The sequence below is a fragment of the Chiloscyllium plagiosum genome, chromosome 16 (assembly GCF_004010195.1).
Source record: "Chiloscyllium plagiosum isolate BGI_BamShark_2017 chromosome 16, ASM401019v2, whole genome shotgun sequence".
Classification (NCBI taxonomy): domain Eukaryota; kingdom Metazoa; phylum Chordata; class Chondrichthyes; order Orectolobiformes; family Hemiscylliidae; genus Chiloscyllium; species Chiloscyllium plagiosum.
This window is the reverse complement of record NC_057725.1, coordinates 8,843,842-8,864,923: the sequence shown is the minus strand read 5'-3', so window position 1 is coordinate 8,864,923 and position 21,082 is coordinate 8,843,842. Positions and strand designations below refer to the sequence as shown.

Below are 21,082 nucleotides of genomic sequence, written 5' to 3'. Positions count from 1 at the left end.
GTGGAAAAACGTATCCCTCACATCTCCTTTGAACTTTTCCCCCTCTCACCTTAAATGCATACCCCTCTAGTATTAGATATTTCAACTCTGGGGGAAAAAAGGTTCTGACTGTCAACTCTATCTATGCATCTCAATTTTATAGACTTTTATCAAGTCTCCCTTTAGCCTCTGCCAATCTAGATAAAATAATTCGAGATTTTCTAGCATCTCTTTGTAGCTCCTACCCTCTAATCAGGCAGCATCCTGGCAAACCTCTTCTGCACCGTCTTCAAAGATTCCTGTAACATGATAACCAGAACTGAACACAAATCTTTAAGTGTGACCCAATCAAAGTTTTATAAAGCTGCAACATGACATCCTGACTCTTGTACTCAATAAAGGCAAGCATGCCATATATCTTCTTTACCACCCTGTGTGGTCTTCAACCCCAAGATCCCCTATTAATACTAACACAGCCTTGTGATTATTGAACATGTGATTTTTTTTTTTGAGTTCTCAACAATGTAATGATAACGTATTTTTATTTTTATGCCTTGTTAAAAAACAGGGACTGAAATAAGAAAGAATTGTCTTATAACAGGGATTTACAAGCTCAGCTACATATTTTAGCAAGTAGACAATTTGATATATATTGTGAACACAGTGTAGCTGTGGTTTCCAGTAACTCAGGAGTCATAAAGTCGCAGATTCATAGACTCAAACAGCATAGAAACAGATCCTTCGGCCCAACTCATCCATGCTGACCAGGTTTCCTAAACTGAACTATCCCATTTACCTGCATTTGGCTCATTTATTAAGAAATCATTTCATGCTGCAAATAGTTGTACTGTCCTAATAATTCCCCTCCTGGAAAAGGGCAATATCAACAAAGAATAACAAACTAAACCTTTTCTACTCACTGGAGCGAAGGGGTTATTTACAAGTGAAGCTGATTAATTTGAGAACTGAGGATCAATTATCAATCATAAGGGTCTACTGCCCACCAACAGTACAATGGTTGACCATCTTGGGCGGAAATTAGCTCGTCAGACCAGAAGATAAACCAGATCTGCAGCAGCTCTTTCAGTTGTCTGCAATACTGGTCATTCTGCTATAATGCTGGTGAGTGGTAAAGGTTAAGTTTATTAGTTTATATTGGTATTGCTCTTCATGTGTTTTGAGAAGATTTGTAGCTCAGATTAAGGTTCTGGGTGTAGGTTTGCTCGCTGAGCTGGAAGGTTCATTTTCGTCACCATACTAGGTAACATAATCAGTGACCCTCCGGACGAAGCACTGCTAAAGATTCCTGCTTTCTATTTATATGTTGGAGTTTCTTTGGGTTGGTGAGACATGACATCAAGATGAGGTGATGTCATTTCCTATGGTTATGTCATTTCCTGTTCTTTTACTCAGGGGGTGGTAAATGGGTTCCAACTCAATGTGTATGTTGAGTGTGTTCCAGTTGGAATGTCAGGCTTCGAGGAATTCTCATGTGTGTCTCTGTTTGGCTTGGCCTAAGATGGATGTGTTGTCCCAGTCAAAGTGGTGTCCTTCCTTATCTGTATGTAAGGATACTAGTGAGAGAGGGTCATGCTATTTTGTGGCTAGTTGATGTTCATGTTGGCTAGTTTTCTGCCTGTTTGTCCAATGTAGTGTTTGTTACCGTTCTTGCACGGTATTTTGTAAATTACGTTAGTTTTGCTTGTTGTCTGTATAGGATCTTTCTCGTTCATTACCTGCTGTTTTAGTGTGTTGGTGGGTTTGTGGGCTACCAAGATGCCAAAGAGTCTGAGTAGTCTGGCAGTCATTTCTGAGATGTCTTTGATGTAGGGGAGAGTGGCTAAGGTTTCTGGATGTGTTTTTTTCTGCTCGTTTGTACGGCGAAGAGCCAATGGGGAACTTCAAACCAGCGTCTACAGGAAAACATCATATACAGACCAAATATTGAACTATAGAAGCAATCATCCCAACATCCACAAAAAAAGCTACAACAGGACATTATTTTAATGAGCCAACAACTCTGCAGCATGGAGGAACTACACAGAACAGAGGAAAATTACCCATACCTTGTATTCAAAAAGAATGGGTACCCAATGAACACAGTCTGCTGATTTCTCAGCAACAGACCCAAACAAGCAGACAAAACACGTCCAGAAACCCTAGCCATTCCCTCCACATCAAAGACATCTCCGAAACGACTGCCAGGCTACTCAGACCCCTTGTCACCATGGTAGCCCACAAACCCACCAACACACTAAAACAGCAGCTAATTAACTTGAAAGACCCTATACAGACAACAAGCAAAACTAATGTCATTTACAAAATACTGTACAAGAACTGTAACAAACACTACATTGGAAAAACAGGCAGAAAACTAGCCACCAGGATCCATGAACATCCACTAGCCACAAAACAGCATGACCCTCTCTCACTAGTATCCTTACATACAGATAAGGAAGGACACTACTTCGACTGTGACAACACATCCATCCTAGGATAAGCCAATCAGAGACACGCATGAGAATTCCTAGAAGAATGGCATTCCAACTGGAACTCTAACAAACACATTGAGTTGGACCCCATTTACCACCCCAGAGAAAAAGTATGGAAAAATACATAACCATAGGAAATGACATCACCTTACCTTGATGTCATGTCTCACCAACCCAAAGAAACCCCAACATAGAAGTAGAAAGCAGGAATCATTAGCAGTGCTTCAAATGGAGGCTCACTGAAGATGTTACCTAGTAAGGTGACAAAATGTCTGAAAATGTACCTTCCAGCTCAGCGAGCAAACCTACATCCTGATATTGCCCTTATCTGTAGGGAATCATGAGTACAGTACAACTAATTGTGGCATGAAATTGTACGATGGAATACCACAATGGAAAAGCGTGATGTAGAAGATTGCTATAGAAATCACTGTATCCATTCAGCAGAAAGTTTGCAGCATCCACAATTCATCAGTTCATTATAGCCAATCTGCATTGATGAAACACGCATTACACCAGAACCACCTTAAGTCACTTTAAACAAGAAGAAAATCAACTGCTCTATGTTTTAGCAGATGCTGCAAACAGATTCTTGCAAGCTGCAAGAATTGAATAAATCAGACACTGTTCATAAATGGAACAGGCATCCTGTGCTTTTTGCAAACCAATGGGAACATTTGGAAAAACAACTACAAAGGAGAAGCCTTCAGATCAGCAAGGTCCAATAGAATACATTTTCTGAACACAGACAATAGAACTATTCCCCCTGTTTTCCCTTCACCCATGTGTGTCATTCATGATTATCTATCTGTGAGTAAGGGAAGTTTATAACAGGTTTAGGAGTTTATTTGTAGAGTTTATTTAATTGAGTTTGTTTGCCTATAGCTAGAATATAATGATCTGTAATAAATAACGATTCTTGTTAAATACAATTATCTGATCTGTGCTTTCCATCGACTTGGGTCTGTTTAGGAATTCTGTGCATTTATTTTAAAGCTTTGAAAATTTGTGATGAATCCAGAAATAATGGGGCTTATCCAGTCAGACATGACATCAAGGTGAGGGATGTCAGTGCCACTTCCTTACTTCAAATACTCAATGTCAGTATCAAGTCCCCTCGGACCAGGGTGTCACACAAGCTATAAGCAATGTAAAGCACCCAAATATTTCACCCCAAGATGTATCACATGCATGAGAAGAATATCCATTATAACCAGATGTTTCATTTCCCAGATCGACTACAGTAGAGCCATCTCAGTGATATTTCACTCGAGTGAATTTTAAGGCACTTTTGTAGCCATTGTCCAGAAGTCACTAAGTCAGAAGTCGCCAAATGCCAGGTTATAGTCCAACAGGCTTATTTGAAATCACAAGCTCCTTCATCAGGTGAATGAACTTAGACTTCATCTGATGAAGGAGCCATGCTCTGTAAGTTTGTGATCTCAAATAAACCTGTTGGACTATAACCTGGTGTAATGCGACTTCTGACTTTGTCCACCCCAGTCCAACACCTGCACCTCCACATTAGAAGTAACTAGACAGAAATAGATTAGAGCTACTTATCACAGAAAATAATAATCTATCATTCTGGGTTGAATTTGTAATGTTAAAAAAGACCCAGAGTCTACCCTGTTCAATTCTCCTCTAAAATGATCACTGCTGTCATCCTTTAAACTAACATTCAAAAGTTTTCACATATTAAATTCATAGTTAAAATAAAAAAATCTTGTGAATGCTGAAAATCTGAAACAAACACAGAATTCTGGAGAGACTCAGCAAGTCTCTTAGCACTTTTGGAGACAAATGCAGTTTTTTTTTTTGAGTCTGGTATGAATTCTTCAGAACACCGGATTTTCAGTTAACCACTCATTGCACTTTTGATCATTGAGGTACAATGAACCAAACCTGTAGCCCTTAAATAAAAGTCTTTTAACTGCACTTTTCTTCGAAATATTAATTATTTCTGTGCCACATTTTTTCATGTACCTGAAGGATTTAGATGTGAGTCCCATCTGGTTTTAATATCCCATTAATGGTTATTTCCTTAAGGTTTTAATCACACCTGCTTTACTGACCTCCATCTTTGTTAGATATTCTTGTGCAAACTTGATTGTGCTTAAAACTGTTACTTTGCAAAAACTGTGAAATCAAGGTCAAAAAGCTCTTCACACAATCATCATTTCCTGATTTTCGGTGCATTTCTAAGGTAGAACAATTAATACGTCTCATTCCATATTTCAGGTTTTGAACTTTCCTATGCTTTATTAGAAAATGAAAACAGCATTTTATTGAAACAGAAGCAAAATACTGCAAATGATGAAATTCTAAAATAAAACCAGCAAGTGCTGACAATACTTAACAGGTCAGGCAGTAATATTTTGTCAAAAAGTCCCTGGCTTATTGTTGCTACTACTAATTAGATTAGATTAGATTAGATTAGATTAGATTAGATTACAGTGTGGAAACAGGCCCTTCGGCCCAACAAGTTCACACCGACCTGCCGAAGCGAAACCCACCCATACCCCTACATTTACCCCTTACCTAACACTACGGGCAATTTAGTATGGCCAATTCACCTGACCCTGCACATCTTTGGACTGTGGGAGGAAACCGGAGCACCCGCAGGAAACCCACGCAGACACGGGGAGAAAGTGCAAACTCCACACAGTCAGTCGCCTGAGGCGGGAATTGAACCCGGGTCTCTGGCGCTGTGAGGCAGCAGTGCTAACCACTGTGCCACCGTGTCGCCCACTAATCTTACCACGATGAACATTTAGGCTCCAAAAGAATTACACTCGTGCAGAATATGTTTGGTTAGTCTAGACATGTAGGGCTTTGTGATGTTTTAGCAGTAACTAGATTATTAAAATATCACAAACAGGTGCAGAAGCTAATGGAACACTGGCCTTCATATCTCAGGACTGGAGCACAAAGATGGAGAAACTGTGCTGCAGTTGTTCAAAACCCTGGTTCGACCCCACTAGGACTACTGACAGCAGGTCTGGGCACCACACCTTAAGAAGGATATATTGACCTTGGAGGGAGTACAATGCAGATTTACAAGAATGAAATCTGGACTTCAACGGCTAAGGTATGAGCTGCAATAATATATAATGGCCTGTTTTCTCTAGAATTTAAGGTGATCTGGTCAAAGTCTTCAAGATATTAACAGGAAAGGACAGGGTAGATAAAGATAAACGGTTTCTAGAGCTAGGGGCATGGTCTGAGAATTAGGGCCATACCATTCAGGAGAGATGTTAGGAAGCACTTCCACACACAGAGGGTGGGAGATGTTTGGATGGCAGTGGATGATGGATCAGTTGTTAATTTTAAATCTGGGATAGTTGTTTTTCGTTATTCAAAGATATTAAGGGATTTGGGCCAAATACAGGTATATGGCATTCGGCTATGGATCAGCCATAATCTCATTGAATGATTGAGCTTCCCCAAGGGCTGAATGGCCTACTCCTGTTCCTATATTCCAATGATTACTTATAAATAACCACATGCAGCTAAACAAAGGGATGACCAACTCATTTTTAAGCCATATGCATCTGTCTTTTTCTCTTTAAGTCATACTCTTTTACATTAATTCCAAATTTTAATACTTTGAAACCCTTAAAACACAAGATGTACATTTGGATACAGCACCTTAGTAGATTATTAGAGTCATACAGCATGAAAACAGGCCTTTTGGCCTAACTTGTCCATGCCGACCAGGTCTTCTGGACAGAGGAAATCCCATTTCCTTGCCTTTGGCACATATCCCTCTAAATGTTTCCTATCCATGTACCTGTCCAAATGTCTTTTAAAATGATGTGATTGTACCCGCTTCTATCACTTTCTCTGGCAGCCTGTTCTATTCATGCACCACACTCTGTGGGGGAAAAAGCTGCCCCTCAGGTCCCTTTTAAATCTTTCCCCTCTCACCCTAAACCTATTCCCTCTTGTTTTGGACTCCCCTAACCTGGGGAAAAGCCCTTGGCTATTCACCATTTCTATGGCCCTTGTGATTTTATGAACCTGTGGAAAGGTCACCCCTCAGCCTATCCAGCCTCTGCTTATAACTCAAACCTTCCAGATGCAGTAACATCCTTGTAAATCTTTTCTGCACTCTGTCCGATTTAATAATGTCCTTCCTGTAGCAAGGCAACCAGAGTTGTACACAATGCTCCAGGAGTCACCTCTTCAATGTTTTGTACAGCTGTAAAAGACATCCACACTCCCACATACAGTAATCTGACTGATGAAGGCAACCATGCCAAGTGCTTACACATAAAAAATTACATTCTGAAATATGCCATCATGCACAGTCATACACAGTGTAATGTTTGAACTTTCAGCTTTATTTCTTATTTTATGCTTAAAACTAAGAAAGTCTGCAATGTATAACTTTTAGTCTTACTTGCTATGTTTACTACAATGTTTAACTTCTAACTTTGTTCTTTCGTTCTACCTTGTTCCTCAGAATCTGTACCTATTTACTTGCACCTAAGATGGTTGCCTCGTGTGGCAATATTATACACTTTTTGCTGTACGCCAATATTTTTGTACTTGCATATACATGACAATAAAATTAAAAATTTTTTAAAAATCAAAGCAGTCTTTCCATTGGCATCACCAAATATTTGTTTTCCATCACATTATAATTGCACCTCCCCTGGTGTGTTGTCTATTTCACCAGTTCTTCAACCAATACTGAAAATAAATCAGACTTGACAAAATTTACAAAGCTTTAACTTTGAGTGCATGCATGCACAGAGAGTCTTTTCTAAAGAAATTTCAATTTCAAATTGTCGGTTGCTCAAATGTTAACAACCCAACATACATTCTCTGGAGAAAATGACTGTTTCCTTATGATCAGCTCTGATTTTGCTAATCTCACAAAGAAGTTTTCACTTACTTTGTACCTTGCTCAGAACCTTAGAATCCTGCAACTTCAGTACCTTCTCTGAAGTCAGCACAGGAGGATAAGTCCTGATCAAAATGTTGCACATTACGTATGCAAATCACGCAGTCTCAAATAATCATTGCCTCACCTTAAAAATCAAATCCTTCTTCCCATAGCGTAGCTCCTTAAGCTGTGACTGGATTCTTTTGGACTGCAGAAGCAAGATAAGAAGGGATGGAAAATATCAGCCATAATTTAAGTGCTGAAAAAATGCTTTCAGCTTATTCAAATGTGCTCACCATATCGTTGTGAATTGAACATACCTGTTCTGCATGAATGCCACACTGCTTGCTTCCAGACAGAAGTTTGTTTTTCAGACTTTTATTCTGTGTAAGAGAATTACTTTATTATTTAAAATTTCTTAAATTATTAAACCATGCAAGTAGGATAAATATTTCATCACCCCTTGTCGGTCTTATTCTATGTGTCCTGTGCTTTACAAATAAGGCAGGAAATTATAGTTGTTTCATTAATATGTCCTTCGAAGTTTCAAAAAATAAGGTTAACTGCACATTTCCCCCCCCCCCCCATTTCAGTTCAAGGAATAATGTTTAATTTATCTGTTTGATCGACCTGAAGATATCTTTTCTGTCTGATTAGAGTTAATACTCATCATTTATAAAAATATGCCTGAATCTATATGGTCTCACCATACTAAATAGATGAACATTCACCTTTGAATGATTTTTAAATAGAACTATCATTGAGAAATTCTTAGCTTGCCAATTGTATGGATTTTAACACTATGATCAATTCAAACTGACGATGAGTAAGAATCATTCGTTTTGATTTGCTGGAGCAGAGGATGGATCATGAAGGAATCCCTATGGTAGAAAGAGAGGTCTACAATGAATTCATTGAATTCAAAGCTAAAACTTCATCCTGTTGTTCTCTCTGCTGCTAGTGTACATTTAGTCACATTTTTCAATTGCTGACTTAAGCCTGACACGGTCCAATCTGAATTCTGTGAAGACACCTTGATTGTGTGGTGATGACACTTGACATCCCCCGCTCTGATATTCTTCAAAGTTTCTCTTCTCGTACATAATCATATTGCTGTTTCGCACATGTGCTTACAATAATATTACGATGGTAATAAAAATGCATTATTCCAGGTGAGGTATCTAGTTGATTCTTAATTTGCTCCAGCAGTGAATGTACCCTAGGGGTGATGTTCCTTCATGACTAGATGACTTTGAAGAGCAAACTCATGTAATTAAAACGATGCAAAAAAAAACCTTTTTTTAATTCAATTTTGCCATCAAACATGTGTTGTGAATAAGCAAACCACAAATTAGCAATACAGATGAGAGTGGTTATATCAAATAATGAACTTTGAACTTCTGTTCAATTAACTGCTGTTAATTAGTTGATTGGTCCAAATTGTAAACGCAAGGGAAAACCATTTATTAATGAGATCGTCTGCATTTCACTGAATTATCTTCGACTGCTGTGTATAGATTAAACAGGAGTATATGACAAACCCACTTTCAAGGTGCCAAAGATCATGTTCCTACTTATACTCGCATACAAGTCAATCCCTCTACCTATCAGATATAAAATGTTTTATCAATGTGTTGTCAATGGCAATTTTTCACTCTAGAGAAGCATCTTTTACTTACCTTAATCCGTCAGTTGATGCATTTGATTTGATTCACATGTACCTAAGTACAATGAAAAGTTTTGTTTTGCGAGTACAGGCAAAACATAACATACAAGGACATTCAGATCACAGGGTGTTTAGACAGAGCGAGGTATACAGGGTTACAGCTGCACAGGGGGTGAACAAAGCAAGGCCAACATTAGCAAAATCAACGTATTTGAAATTTGAGAAGTCCATTCAGCAGTCTAACAATAGCAGGGAAGAAGCAGTTCTCTAACCTGTTGGAGTGTGTGTTCAATTTATTGTATCTTCTGCCTGATGGAAGAGGTTGTAGAGGAGTAATGCCAGAATGGAGGGGTCTTATATGGGATCATGCAGGAATAAGGACTGTGTTGCAAACAACATGAGCAATTGTTTAAGACACACCCACACTGGCGCACATGCGGACTATACATAACGTGTTGGGTAAAAACAAGCAGGAAGATTTCCAGAAATTAATGCAATTTGAAGCTGTTTTCAAGCGAAAAGTCATAATGTTAGTTAGCTCAAACAGCTGTGCTGCAGTGAGGTTTAAAAAAAACAATGCATAGAATGGAAGGAGGGAGAGCTTTCTCTGAAGAGACTGCCTCAGGGTAAATGGACCTTCGGAACAGAGCCACTGGGCTCTTCAAAGCTGGACCAGCTGCATCCATTTCCAAATATGAATCTATCTCGAATGATAATCAAATGCTTTAGATATGCCTAATACTAAAAGAATGTACTGCATTGTGAAGTAGAAATAGCAGCAAACAAATGCATTTTAAAGCAAAGTGTGAATCCTTTGGGACAATATCCTGAATGTGTGCTTCCATCTTGGAGTTTTGCTCATTGAGAATATACATCAAGAATTTGAGAACATTCCTGGTACTAGATATTTTCATTTAAAGGAGAGATTACAGTGATTTGTGATAAATATACCAAGATTCTCCTGGTGAGGGTTTGTCTTTTTCTCAATGGATGAGAGACTTCCCTTTTCTGATTCCAATTGTGCTGCACAATCTCTTGTGAGCACTTACACCGGTGGGCGAGATGTCTATGTAATGTATAATCATCAGGCTGTCATTTCCAATCAAGCAGCACTCCCTCACCGATGCTCATGATAGTCAACCTAGATCATTCAGCTGGCTTGTTTCAACCTTATTACATGCCATTAAACAGAATCCCCTGGAAAAGCGATGATCAGACTTCTGAGTGCTGTATTAAACTGTTTCTGATCATTTTTGAATCCTGAACTGAAAAGGCCCTTGCATTTAAGGGAATGTGAGCTAACAATGCTCCTTCTGGCAGGTGGACTAAGGCTATCAGAAGACTATCATCTTTTTTTTAAAAAAATGACTGCATCCGATTGTAATGTTAGGTGCACTTTGTTTTCGGTTTTCCGTCTGTGATAGGATGCAGAGTCTCTTATGCATGGTTCTGGAATTTTCATTGTTTTCCCAAGCATAAGTAGATCAAAATCCTTTTTCAGTGAACCAGAACACTGAAGAATCCAGCCAGAATTTGGGTAGCAAGAGGTATGGTGCTGCTCAGGGTCACACCTCGGACCAACTCAAAAGTATCCCCAAGTATTGGAGCAGGCAAGACAGATGGGGGCAATCTCAGTTACTCGTTTAGGATCCAAGTTTGACTTGGATATGAATTGTTGAAGAACTCTGGTATATGTTAGGGTTGCAGACAAAAACCATCTGGCTATATAAAAACTGAAAGAACTGCTGTAAATCAAAAACAAGAACAAGAATTGCTGGAAAAGCTCAACAGATCTGGCAGCATTTGCAAAGAGAAATCAACGTTAACATTTCAGGTCTGGTGACCCTTCCTCAGAACATTTTGAGGAAGGGTCGTCAGACCCAAAACGTTAACTCTGATTTCTCTTTGCAAATGCTGCCAGATCTGCTGAGCTTTTCCAGCAATTCCTGTTCTTGTTTCTAAAAAACTATCTGGCTGTAAATGTACCAGTAAGAACACAAATGACACTCCAGTATTGGCTGATACAAATCACAAGAGACATTTACATCATGTGTGCGCCCAGCAATGACTACCTTCAATCCAAGGAATCTAACCATCTCGCTGTGACATTCAACAACATCACCAGCACAGTCTCCCTCATTATCAACATTCTGGGGACCTTAGTATGCACAGTAACCAACTGTACCACCTGTACAAATATTGCGACCACAAGACCAATTAGAGATGGAAATTCTAAACTAAATAATTCACCTCCTGCCTCCCCAAAGCCTACCATCTACAAAGCACACTCCACTTGCTCACATACATACAGCTCCAATAACACTCAAAATGATTCAAGCTCCATGCTTCACATGCACCTGCTTAAAGAATGATTACCTCCATTTAGAAGCACAGTGACAGCATACGAGATGCATCGTAGCACCTCTAAGGTTCCTTTGACAACATCTTCCAAGCCCACAACATTAGCCACCTGGCAGGATAATGGCAGAAGATACATTGGAACACTACCAAGGGAAGAAAGTGAGGTCTGCAGATGCTGGAGATCAGAGCTGAAAATGTGTTGCTGGAAAAGCGCAGCAGGTCAGGCAGCATCCAGGGAACAGAAGATCGACGTTTCGGGCATAAGCCCTGAAGAAGGGCTTATGCCCGAAACATCGATTCTCCTGTTCCCTGGATGCTGCCTGACCTGCTGTGCTTTTCCAGCAACACATTTTCAACACTACCATGGGAACAATCCCTTCTAAATCACCCACAAGCCGGGCTTGGAACTACAATGATTGGTCTTTCACCATTACGATGTCAAAATCCTGGAATACCCTCAACAGCACTGTCCCTACACCACACAGACTACAACAGTTCAAGAGGGCAACTCACCACCATCATTTCAAGATCATTTGGAAATAGGCAATAATCTACATGGAACAGGAAGAGATAGAAAATATGTCAAGGTAGTCAACAACAAGGGCTTTCAATCAGCATATCCCACTATTTATTTTGGGTCCTGTTTTGTTAAGTGACAGGATTTTTTAAAGCAGCTTGACTGTGATTACTGTGAGATGTAATTCTGATTAATTAGTTCCATTCAGGTGGCTGAAAGCCATCTGGCTCAGGACAGCCTTAGTAATAAAGAGGTGCTCAAAGTGTTGATTTGAAGAATAGTCAGAGCGTATTTGATTAGATTACCCATCTGGATCTGATCATTTATTTAATGCATCAGTAAAGAATGGGCACAGGGAGAAACACCTTAACATTTTGCCAAAAAAAAAAAAAGCCCTACAGCTCCAATAAATATCCTGCAATTTTCATGCAACGTAACAATTATTTAGTGCTTAGATACAATTGCCAACAAGAATATTACTTCACATCCTAGTCACTTTCCAGAATTTTATTTTGAAGTTTTAACATTTAACCTTTCTTAAATGGGTCATTAACATCAAGTATAAGCAATTAATGTAAAAATATCGAAATCTGAATTCTGAAATTACAGATTATTACGAGCATCGGTTTATACAGTACTGTGATAGATAAGTGCAAGTCTAAAATGATAGGCCTTCCCTAAAGGTGAATGCTTTCTAATTAATTTTAAGCACATAAGTATATTGAAAGTTGGTGAGAGAAAAGGTAGTGAGGTTTAGCGACGTGTGTTTAATAGATAACTGATAAGTGCATCAAACGACTGAGCTGATGAAATGCATGGCAATGATCACTGGGTAAATGGAAAATTAATCAGGAATGAAAGGGCTTCAAGGAACAGTAGTACCAGACTAGCAATCCAGACAATTTGACAAATGACTGGAAGACAGGACAAAATTCACTCATGACCACCTGGGGAATTTCAATTCATATAAACCCTTACAATGTGGAAGCAGGCCATTCAGTCTATCGAATCCACACTAACTCTCTGAAAAGCATCCCACTTGGACTCATCCAATAATACAGGCTTCCCAAAGTGGAGCTTCCCTAGTGGTGACATGAGCTGAAATCTCAGGATCCTGAGCTCAAAGGCACAATGGCTACCTTGGACTTCCAACCAAATGATAACTAAGCAAGCTTCCTACACACTAACTGGTCCACTATCAGACTACTATCTTTTTATAATTCTCACATGGAATGTGATCTGGGCCAATGTTTATTACTAACCCCCAGTTGTTGTCAGATACATCTGAGTGGTTTGCTAAGCCACGTCAGGGAAGCAGTGAGGTGTCCAACCATATTGCTGAGAGTCTGGAGTCAGGTGAAGATGGCAGATTTCCTTCACAGAAGGATATTAGTGAACCAGATGAGTTTCTGCTCAACTCTGAAAGTTCTCACTGAGAGATTACAACAGTTTTTATATCTTGAGATGGGGTTACAATGGGAAAAGTCTTGGTGGGTGCAGATTAACATAGAACATAAAACAGTACAGCACTGTAGAGGCCTTTAGGCCCTCAATGTTGTGCTGGCCTTTTATCCTACTAAGTTCAGACTAGCCTACATACCTTTCATTGGACTATCTTCCATGTGCCTATCCAAGAGTCGCTTAAATGTCCCTAATGTATCTGATTCTACCACCACCGTTAGCAGTACATTCCACACACCCACCACTCTCTGTGTAAAGAACCTACCTCTGACATCTCCCCTATACCTTCCGCCAATCACCTTAAAATTATGCCAGCTTGTGATAACCATTTCTGTCATGGGAAATGTCTCTGGCTATCCACTCTATCCATGCCTCTCAGCATCTTGTGCACCTCTTTCAAGTCACCTCTCATCCTTCTTCACTCCAATGAGAAAAGCCCGAGCTCCCTCAACCTTTCTTCATACCACATGCCCATCAGTTCAGGTAGCATCCTAATAAATCTCCTCTGCACCCTCTCTAAAGCTTCCACATCATTCCTGTAATGAGGCGAGTTCCAAATGTGGCTAAAATGAGGACTGCAGATGCTGGAAACCAGAGTTTAGATTAGAGTGGTGCTGGAAAAAACACAGCAGTTCAGGCAGCATCCGAGAAGCAGGAAAATCTATGTTTCAGGCAAAAGTCCTTCATCAGGAATAGAGGCAGGGAGCCTCCAGGGTGGAGAGATAAATTTGGTGGGGGGTGGAAATGCTGGGGAGAAAGTAGCAAAGAGTACAATAGGTGAATGGGGGTGGGGATGGAGGTGATAGGTCAGAGGGAAGGGTGGAGCAGATAAGCGGAAAGGGAAATTGGCAGGTAGGACAGGTCATGGGGAAAGTGCTGAGCTGGAAGGTTGGAACTGGGGTAAGGTGGGGGGAGGGGAAATGAGGAAACTGGTGAAGTCCATATTGATGCTCTGGGGTTGAAGAGTTCCAAATCTGGTCTAACCAGGACTCTTATAGAGCTGCAGCATAACCTCATGTCTCAATCTCAATCTTCCTGCTAATAAAAGCCAACACCATACGCCTTCTTAACAACCCTGTAAACCTAGTTGGCAACTCTAAGGGATCTACGGACATGGACTCCAAGATCCCTCTGTTCCTCCACACTGCCAAGAATGCTGCCTTTAACCCTGTATTCTGCCTTTCAAATTAGACCTTCCAAAGTGAATCACTTGACACTTTTCAAGGTTGAATTCCATCTGCAACTTATCAGCCCAGTTCTGCATCCTGTCAAGTCCCGTACAACCTACAACAGTCTTCCATACTATCCACAACTCCACCTATCTTCATGTCATCAGCAAACTTACTAATGTACCTTTCCAGTTCCTCATCCAAGTCATTTATAAAAATCACAGTAGAGGTCCCAGAACCAATCCCTGCAGAACACCATTGGTCTCCAAGCTCCAGGCTGAATACTTTCCATCTACCTCCACCCTGTCTTCTATGGGCCTGTCAATTCTGCATCCAGACAGCCAGATTTCCCCATATACCATGCCTTCTTACTTTCTCAAAGAGCCTACCATGGGAAACCTTGTCAAATGCTTTGCTAAAATCCATGTATACCACATCTACTGCTCTATGTTCATCAATGTGCTGTGTCACATTTTTTTAAAAGATTAGATTCCCTACAGTATGTAAACAGGCCCTTCAGCCCAACAAGTCCACACCGACCCTCTGAAGAGTAACCCACCCAGACCCAGTCCCCTACATTTACCTCTGAATAATGCACCTAACACTATGGGCAATTTAGCATGACCAATTCACCTAACCTGCACATTTTTGGATTGCAGGAGGAAACCGGAGCACCCAGAGGAAACCCACGCAGACACGGAGAGAATGTGCAAACTCCACACAGACAGTTGCCCGAGGTGGGAATTGAACCAGGTCTCTGGTGGTGTGAGGCAGCAGTGCTAACCACTGAGCCACCGTGCTGCCCCTCCTCAAAGAATTCAATAAGGTTTGAGAGGCATTACCTGCCCCTCACAAAGCCATGCTAACTATCTCTAATCAAACTATGCTTTTCCAAGTAATCATATATCCTATTTCTCAGAATGCACTCCAATACGTTGCCCACCAGTGACGTAAGACTGACTGGTCTATAATTCCCAGGATTATCCCTATTCCCCTTCTTGAACAAAGGAATAACACTTGCCACCCTCCAATCATCTGGCACTACTTCAGTGGACATTGAGGACACAAAGATCATCGCCAAAGGTGCAGCAATCTCTTCCTTCATTTTGTGTAGTTATCTTGGGTATATCCCATCTGACCCAGGGGACTTACCTATCCTTAAGTTTTCCAAACTTTTCAGCACATCCTCCTTCCTAACATCAACCTGTTCGAGCATATCAGTCTGTTTCATGCAGTCCTCACAAACATCAAGGTGCCTCTCAGTAGTGAATACTGAAGCAAAGTATTCATTAAGGACCTCCCCTATCTCCTCCGATTCCTGGCGCAAGTTGCCTCCACTATCCCCGATCGGCCCTACCCTCACTCTGGCCATCACCTTGTTCCTCAACACGTGTAGAATGCCTTAGGGTTTTCCTTAATCCTACCTGCTAAAGCTTTTTAATGTCTCCTTCTAACTCTCCTAAGTTCATTCTTCAGTTCCTTCCTGGCTACTGTGTAATCCTCTAAAGCCCTGTCTGATCCTTGCCTCCTCAACCTTAAGTAAGCTTCCTTCTTCCTCTTGACTAGATGTTCCACATTACTTGTCATCCAAGGTTCCTTCATCCTACCATTCCCTCCTTGCGTCAGTGGGACAACCCTGTTCAGCACTATCAGCAGGTGCTTCCCAAACAACCTCCACATTTCTGTCGTGCATTTTCTTGAGAACATCTGTTCCCAATTTAGGCATCCCAGTTCCTGCCTAATACCATTGTAATTACCTCTCCCCGAGCTAAATACTTTGCCATACCGTTTGCTCCTTTTCCTCTCCATCAGAATAGTAAAGGTCAGGGAGTTGTGATCACTATCACCGAAATACTCTCCCACCGAGAGATCTGACACCTGACCAGGTTCGTTGCCGAGCATGAGATCCAATATGGCCTCTTCCCAGTCGACCTATCTATATATTGAGTCAGGAAACTTTCCTTGACAAACCTGACAAAAACTGTGCCGTCCAAACTATTTGAACTAAGGAGGTTCCAAACAATATTAGGGAAGTTGAAGTCGCCCATGACAACAACCCTGTTACTCCTGCACCTTTCTAAAATCTGCCTCCCAATCTGCTCCTCCATGCCTCTGCTGCTATTGGGGGCTGGGATCTGTAGAAAACTCCCAATAAAGTGACTGTTCCTTTCCTCTTTCTGACTTCTATCCAGACTGAATCTGTAGACAAACCTTCCTCGACAATTTCTCTTTCTGCAACTGTGATACTATCCCTGGTTAGCAATGAAATAGCAAAAGCCTGGAACATCCAACACTATCCCTGCCTCTGTGATATTCAACGCTCCGTAATGGCCATATTATCATCATCATATTTCAAGTATTGATCCATGCTCTGAGTTTGTCACCCTTATTCCTGATACTTGTTGCATTAAAATAGACACACTTCAATCCATCACACTGACTACACCTTTGCCTTACCAAGTGCCTATCCCTCCTCACAGACTCTCTGCACACTGTTCCTGGCTGTTCACTACCTACTCCATCATCTGATCCATAGCTCAGGTTCCCACCCCCTTGCCAATCTAGTTTAAACTCTTCTGAAGAGCTCGAGCAAACCTCCCACCCAGGATATTGGTGCCCCTCCAGTTCAAATGCAACCCGTCCTTCTTGTACATGTCCCACCTTTCCCAATGATCCACATATCTGAAGCCCTCCCTCCTCCACTAGCCCTGTAGCCACGTGCTCATTTGCACTTCCTCTCTATTCCTAGCCTCACCAGCACGTGGCACCAGTAGCAATTGAAAGAGTACTACTCTGTTTGTTCTGCCTTCTAGCTTCCAAACTAACTCCCTATACTCTCTTTTCAAGTCCTCATCCATTCCCCTACCTATGCCATTGGTACTGATGAATTTCATGACTTCTGGCTGCTCTCCCTCCAAAATCTGGACTACAAAGCTAACATTATTAATGGGTTGCCACAAAAAACCCATATTCACTAATGCATTTCAGAAAGACTGTCACTCCTATATATTCCAATTTATAAGTGACTTCAGACTCATGTGGTTTATTCTCTATCTTCCAAAATGGCCCAGCAAGCAACCCAGTTCAAGATAATTAGGGGTGGGGAGTAAGTGTTGATCATGCCAACAATGTCTGCCAGATCCTTCATGCACGCCCGGTCTCTGTGCGCCGCCGCCACACACTGCCCTTGAAGTGGCTGCACTGGTGAAGAGACAGTCACACGTCACCTTCTGCAACGTGCCTTAGGAAAGGAGATCTGGAGAGAGATGCACTGGTTTTGGTCAAGGTCCATCCCGAACAGCTCCGTAATGCAGGACTAAGTGCTCTATGGGCTGTTCGCCAGGACATACACGGAGACAAACATCGACTGTGCCTGGAGGACCGCCAACCCACTGAAAGGTACTCTTTGGTGTGCCTGAAACTTGGTCTGCCAGTACAAAAAGTTGACATTGAACAGTGTTGCAGGCTGGCATGTTCCAAGGACCAGGACTACGTGCTAAGAATGCACTAAAGCTTGGGGCAGCTGCTGCCAAGGCGCACTGGGGGAAAATCCGCCATTTAAGGTCTTTCTGCCAAAATTTAATGAGGATCTGTTCAGCTATCAGACAGTCTCATTGCCCCAGTGTATGTAAATACTCTCTTACATGAGGAAGAAATGCCTTTGGTTTTTGCAACTGCAGGGAATGTCAAATTCCAGTGTTTCTTTTTCTTGAACATGGAAAGAATGTACAGAGCTGCCTTAGTACCTATAAATGTAGGTAAAGACTTTTTTATGAATAAAGTATGGTTGAATGAATAAAAGTATAAGAAAAAAGACTCACCAGCGATGTCCACATGAAAGAAATAAAGCACCCCTGACCACTTGTAAATGACACACATGACTCAGATATAAATGTTCATGGAGACATGCTGGCCTTGGGTATTATTGCTACACCTTTAATCCAAAGACCCACTTAATGTTCTGGGTAGTAGGTTCAAATCAAACTATGGCAGATGGAAAAGTTTGAATTCAATAAAAATCTGGAATTAAGAGTCTAATCATGAAAACAAAGCCATTGCTGATAGCCTGAAAAAAAAAGTTCATTAATGTCCATTTTGGAAGGTAACTGTTGTTCTTACCTAGTCTGGCCTACATGTGACTCCAGACCCACAGCAGCGGGGTTGACTCTAAACTGCCCTCTGGGCAATTAGGAATGGGCGATAAATGGCACCTACCCTCCACGAACAAGTTTTCATCCACATTAATTGAAATGTATCATCTATCGCAGGTAGAAAGTATAAGAAATATAGAAACATATAGTATGAAAGAGGCCATTCAGTCCATCAAGTCTGTCCCCCAAAAATAACTCTAAACTCATCGCACTTTCCCACACTGGACATATTGCCTTGAATGTTATGATTGTTCAGGTGCTCATCCAAGTAGTTTTTTAAAAAAATTGTGAGGTTTCCCACCTCAACTACCCACCCAGGCAGTGCATTCCAGACACCCACCACCCAATGGGTGAAAAAGGTTTCCTCAAATCCTCTCCATATTCTCCTATCTTTCACTTTAAAATTGTTACTGACCCTTCAACCAAGGAGAACAGCTGCTGTCTATTCACCCTGTCCACACCCCTCTATCTTAAACCCCTCTATCAGCCGTTATGTGGCTTAGTGGTAGTGTCCCTACCCCTGGACTGAGGGGTGTAGGTTCAGGTACCCCGATTCCAGAAGTGTGTGGTAACATCTCTGAACAGGTTGATTAGATCAATAGGTAAACACCTCTATCAGACACCCCTTTAACCTTCTCTGCTTCAAAGCAAAACAACACTAACCTTTCTAGCCTCCTCTGCATCCCAGGCAACATCCCAGTGCATCCTACTCTGCAGCCTCTCCAGTGCAATCACAATCCTTCCTATAGCACGGAGACCAGAACTGCACACAATACTCCAACTGTGACCTGACCAAAATCCTGTACCGCTCCAACACCACCTCCCGCTCTTATGATCTTTATCTTGGCAGATAAAGGCCTGAGTGCTTTGGCTATATAAATACAGACACATTTATATTCAAAAGGACTAACTTAAAGTGTGTTTTAATCCTGGACTCAGTGTTACCAGTGTGTTTGAAAGGATGTGAAACCATTAAAACTTGATTGAATGGAGTAAGTACCACCTACTGTGAAGATGTCATGAGAACTTGGGGACATTCAAGATGGAACTGGTGGGGGACAGACCTGAGTCTATTGTGCTTCTAACAGTCTTGGTGGTAATGGAATTTATATTCATGAAATCTTTACAATAATTCAATCAAATTCCTATAGTTTGCTCAATAGGTCTCTTATAATTCGACCAGAAAGGTGGCTTTCCTCATCTGTTTTGGATTTAAAGGGAGCCCCAGACACAATATTGGGCACATAAAGAAAAGTAAAATCTTGCGATCACTGCACATCCAAAGCAAAAACAGGAATCCTTGGAAAAAAGTAATTCAAGCAATTAAAGAAATTTTTAAAAAGATGAGTCGTCAAATGTAATTAATGTTTATTGGTGTAAAACAAATTAAATTGGTTTACTAATGTCCTTTAGGGAAGGAAATTTGTTGTCCTTTCCTGGTTTGATGTACATAGGACTCCTGATCTATGGCATTTTAAATACCCCCTTGGCAATAAGGGATGAGCAATAAATTCTGGTGCAGCCATTCCTTCCCATGAATGAATATTAAAACGTCAAACAATTATAAAGTTATGGCAATGGAGGAGACAAAAGCCCTTATTGCAACTACATGCTGTAAAGTTTAAGTATAGATTGCTGTCCCTACAGCCCCCATGATCATCCACACAGGGAAAACAAAATCTCAAACCGGTTAGAAATGTTCAAGGGCTGAGGCTCCTTCAGAACTACCTCCTGGACCCCTGTATTTGCCTCAGTCATTGTCACTGACCACTGACTGAATTCGAGGTAGTTAATCAAAGGGGTGTAAACTGCCTCCTGAAACACAACATCCAGGTAATTCTTACCCCCCTCCCTAACGTGTCACACTGATTGAAACTCAGACTCCAGCTCATTCACTATCAGCCAGAGCTCTCAAGCAAATCAACACTGGCTACAGATGTGGTCACTATGAACCGCAAAGGGGTCCACCAATCCCACATCATGCAGGTACCATGCCCTGATATTATCTCCTGCACCTCTATTAGATTTACTTACTACTTAATTTGCTTAAAAAAATTTCTACTTGTCTTTTCATTTGTATCTCTAAATATTCACCTGAAAGTAGCCTATGATGGTCAAATTAGCAGCTATTAAAAATCAGTGAATTTATGGTTTTCTGTGATGTCACTCTTTTGTGCTGGGCCTCCAACTCTGGTCATTAATTTATCCTTTTACAAAGTCTTTCCAAAACTACCTCTCCCTCTTTGTACCAAATTCCCTAAAATATATACTGATTTGGGCTGTCTCTCTTCCAGATGTGACCTCTCCGTCCTGGCCAGGCAAAACTTCACGAGTATATTTGGAGCTGACAGAGACAGGGAGACAAAGGGATAGCGCGTTAGTGAGAGGCGAC

At 41.1% G+C, this 21,082-nt stretch overlaps 1 protein-coding gene across 1 annotated transcript in view; it reads right to left on the bottom strand.

Moving 5' to 3' along the window:
- luzp2 (leucine zipper protein 2) overlaps positions 1-21,082 on the bottom strand; it is a 196,704-nt gene that overhangs the window by 134,745 nt on the left and 40,877 nt on the right. Inside the window, exons 4-5 of the mRNA XM_043705424.1 lie at positions 7,686-7,748; positions 7,511-7,573 (exon numbers count right to left, since the gene is read on the bottom strand). Of these exons, the coding sequence (XP_043561359.1) occupies positions 7,511-7,573; positions 7,686-7,748 (126 nt within the window). The remainder of the gene's footprint in view (positions 1-7,510; positions 7,574-7,685; positions 7,749-21,082) is intronic.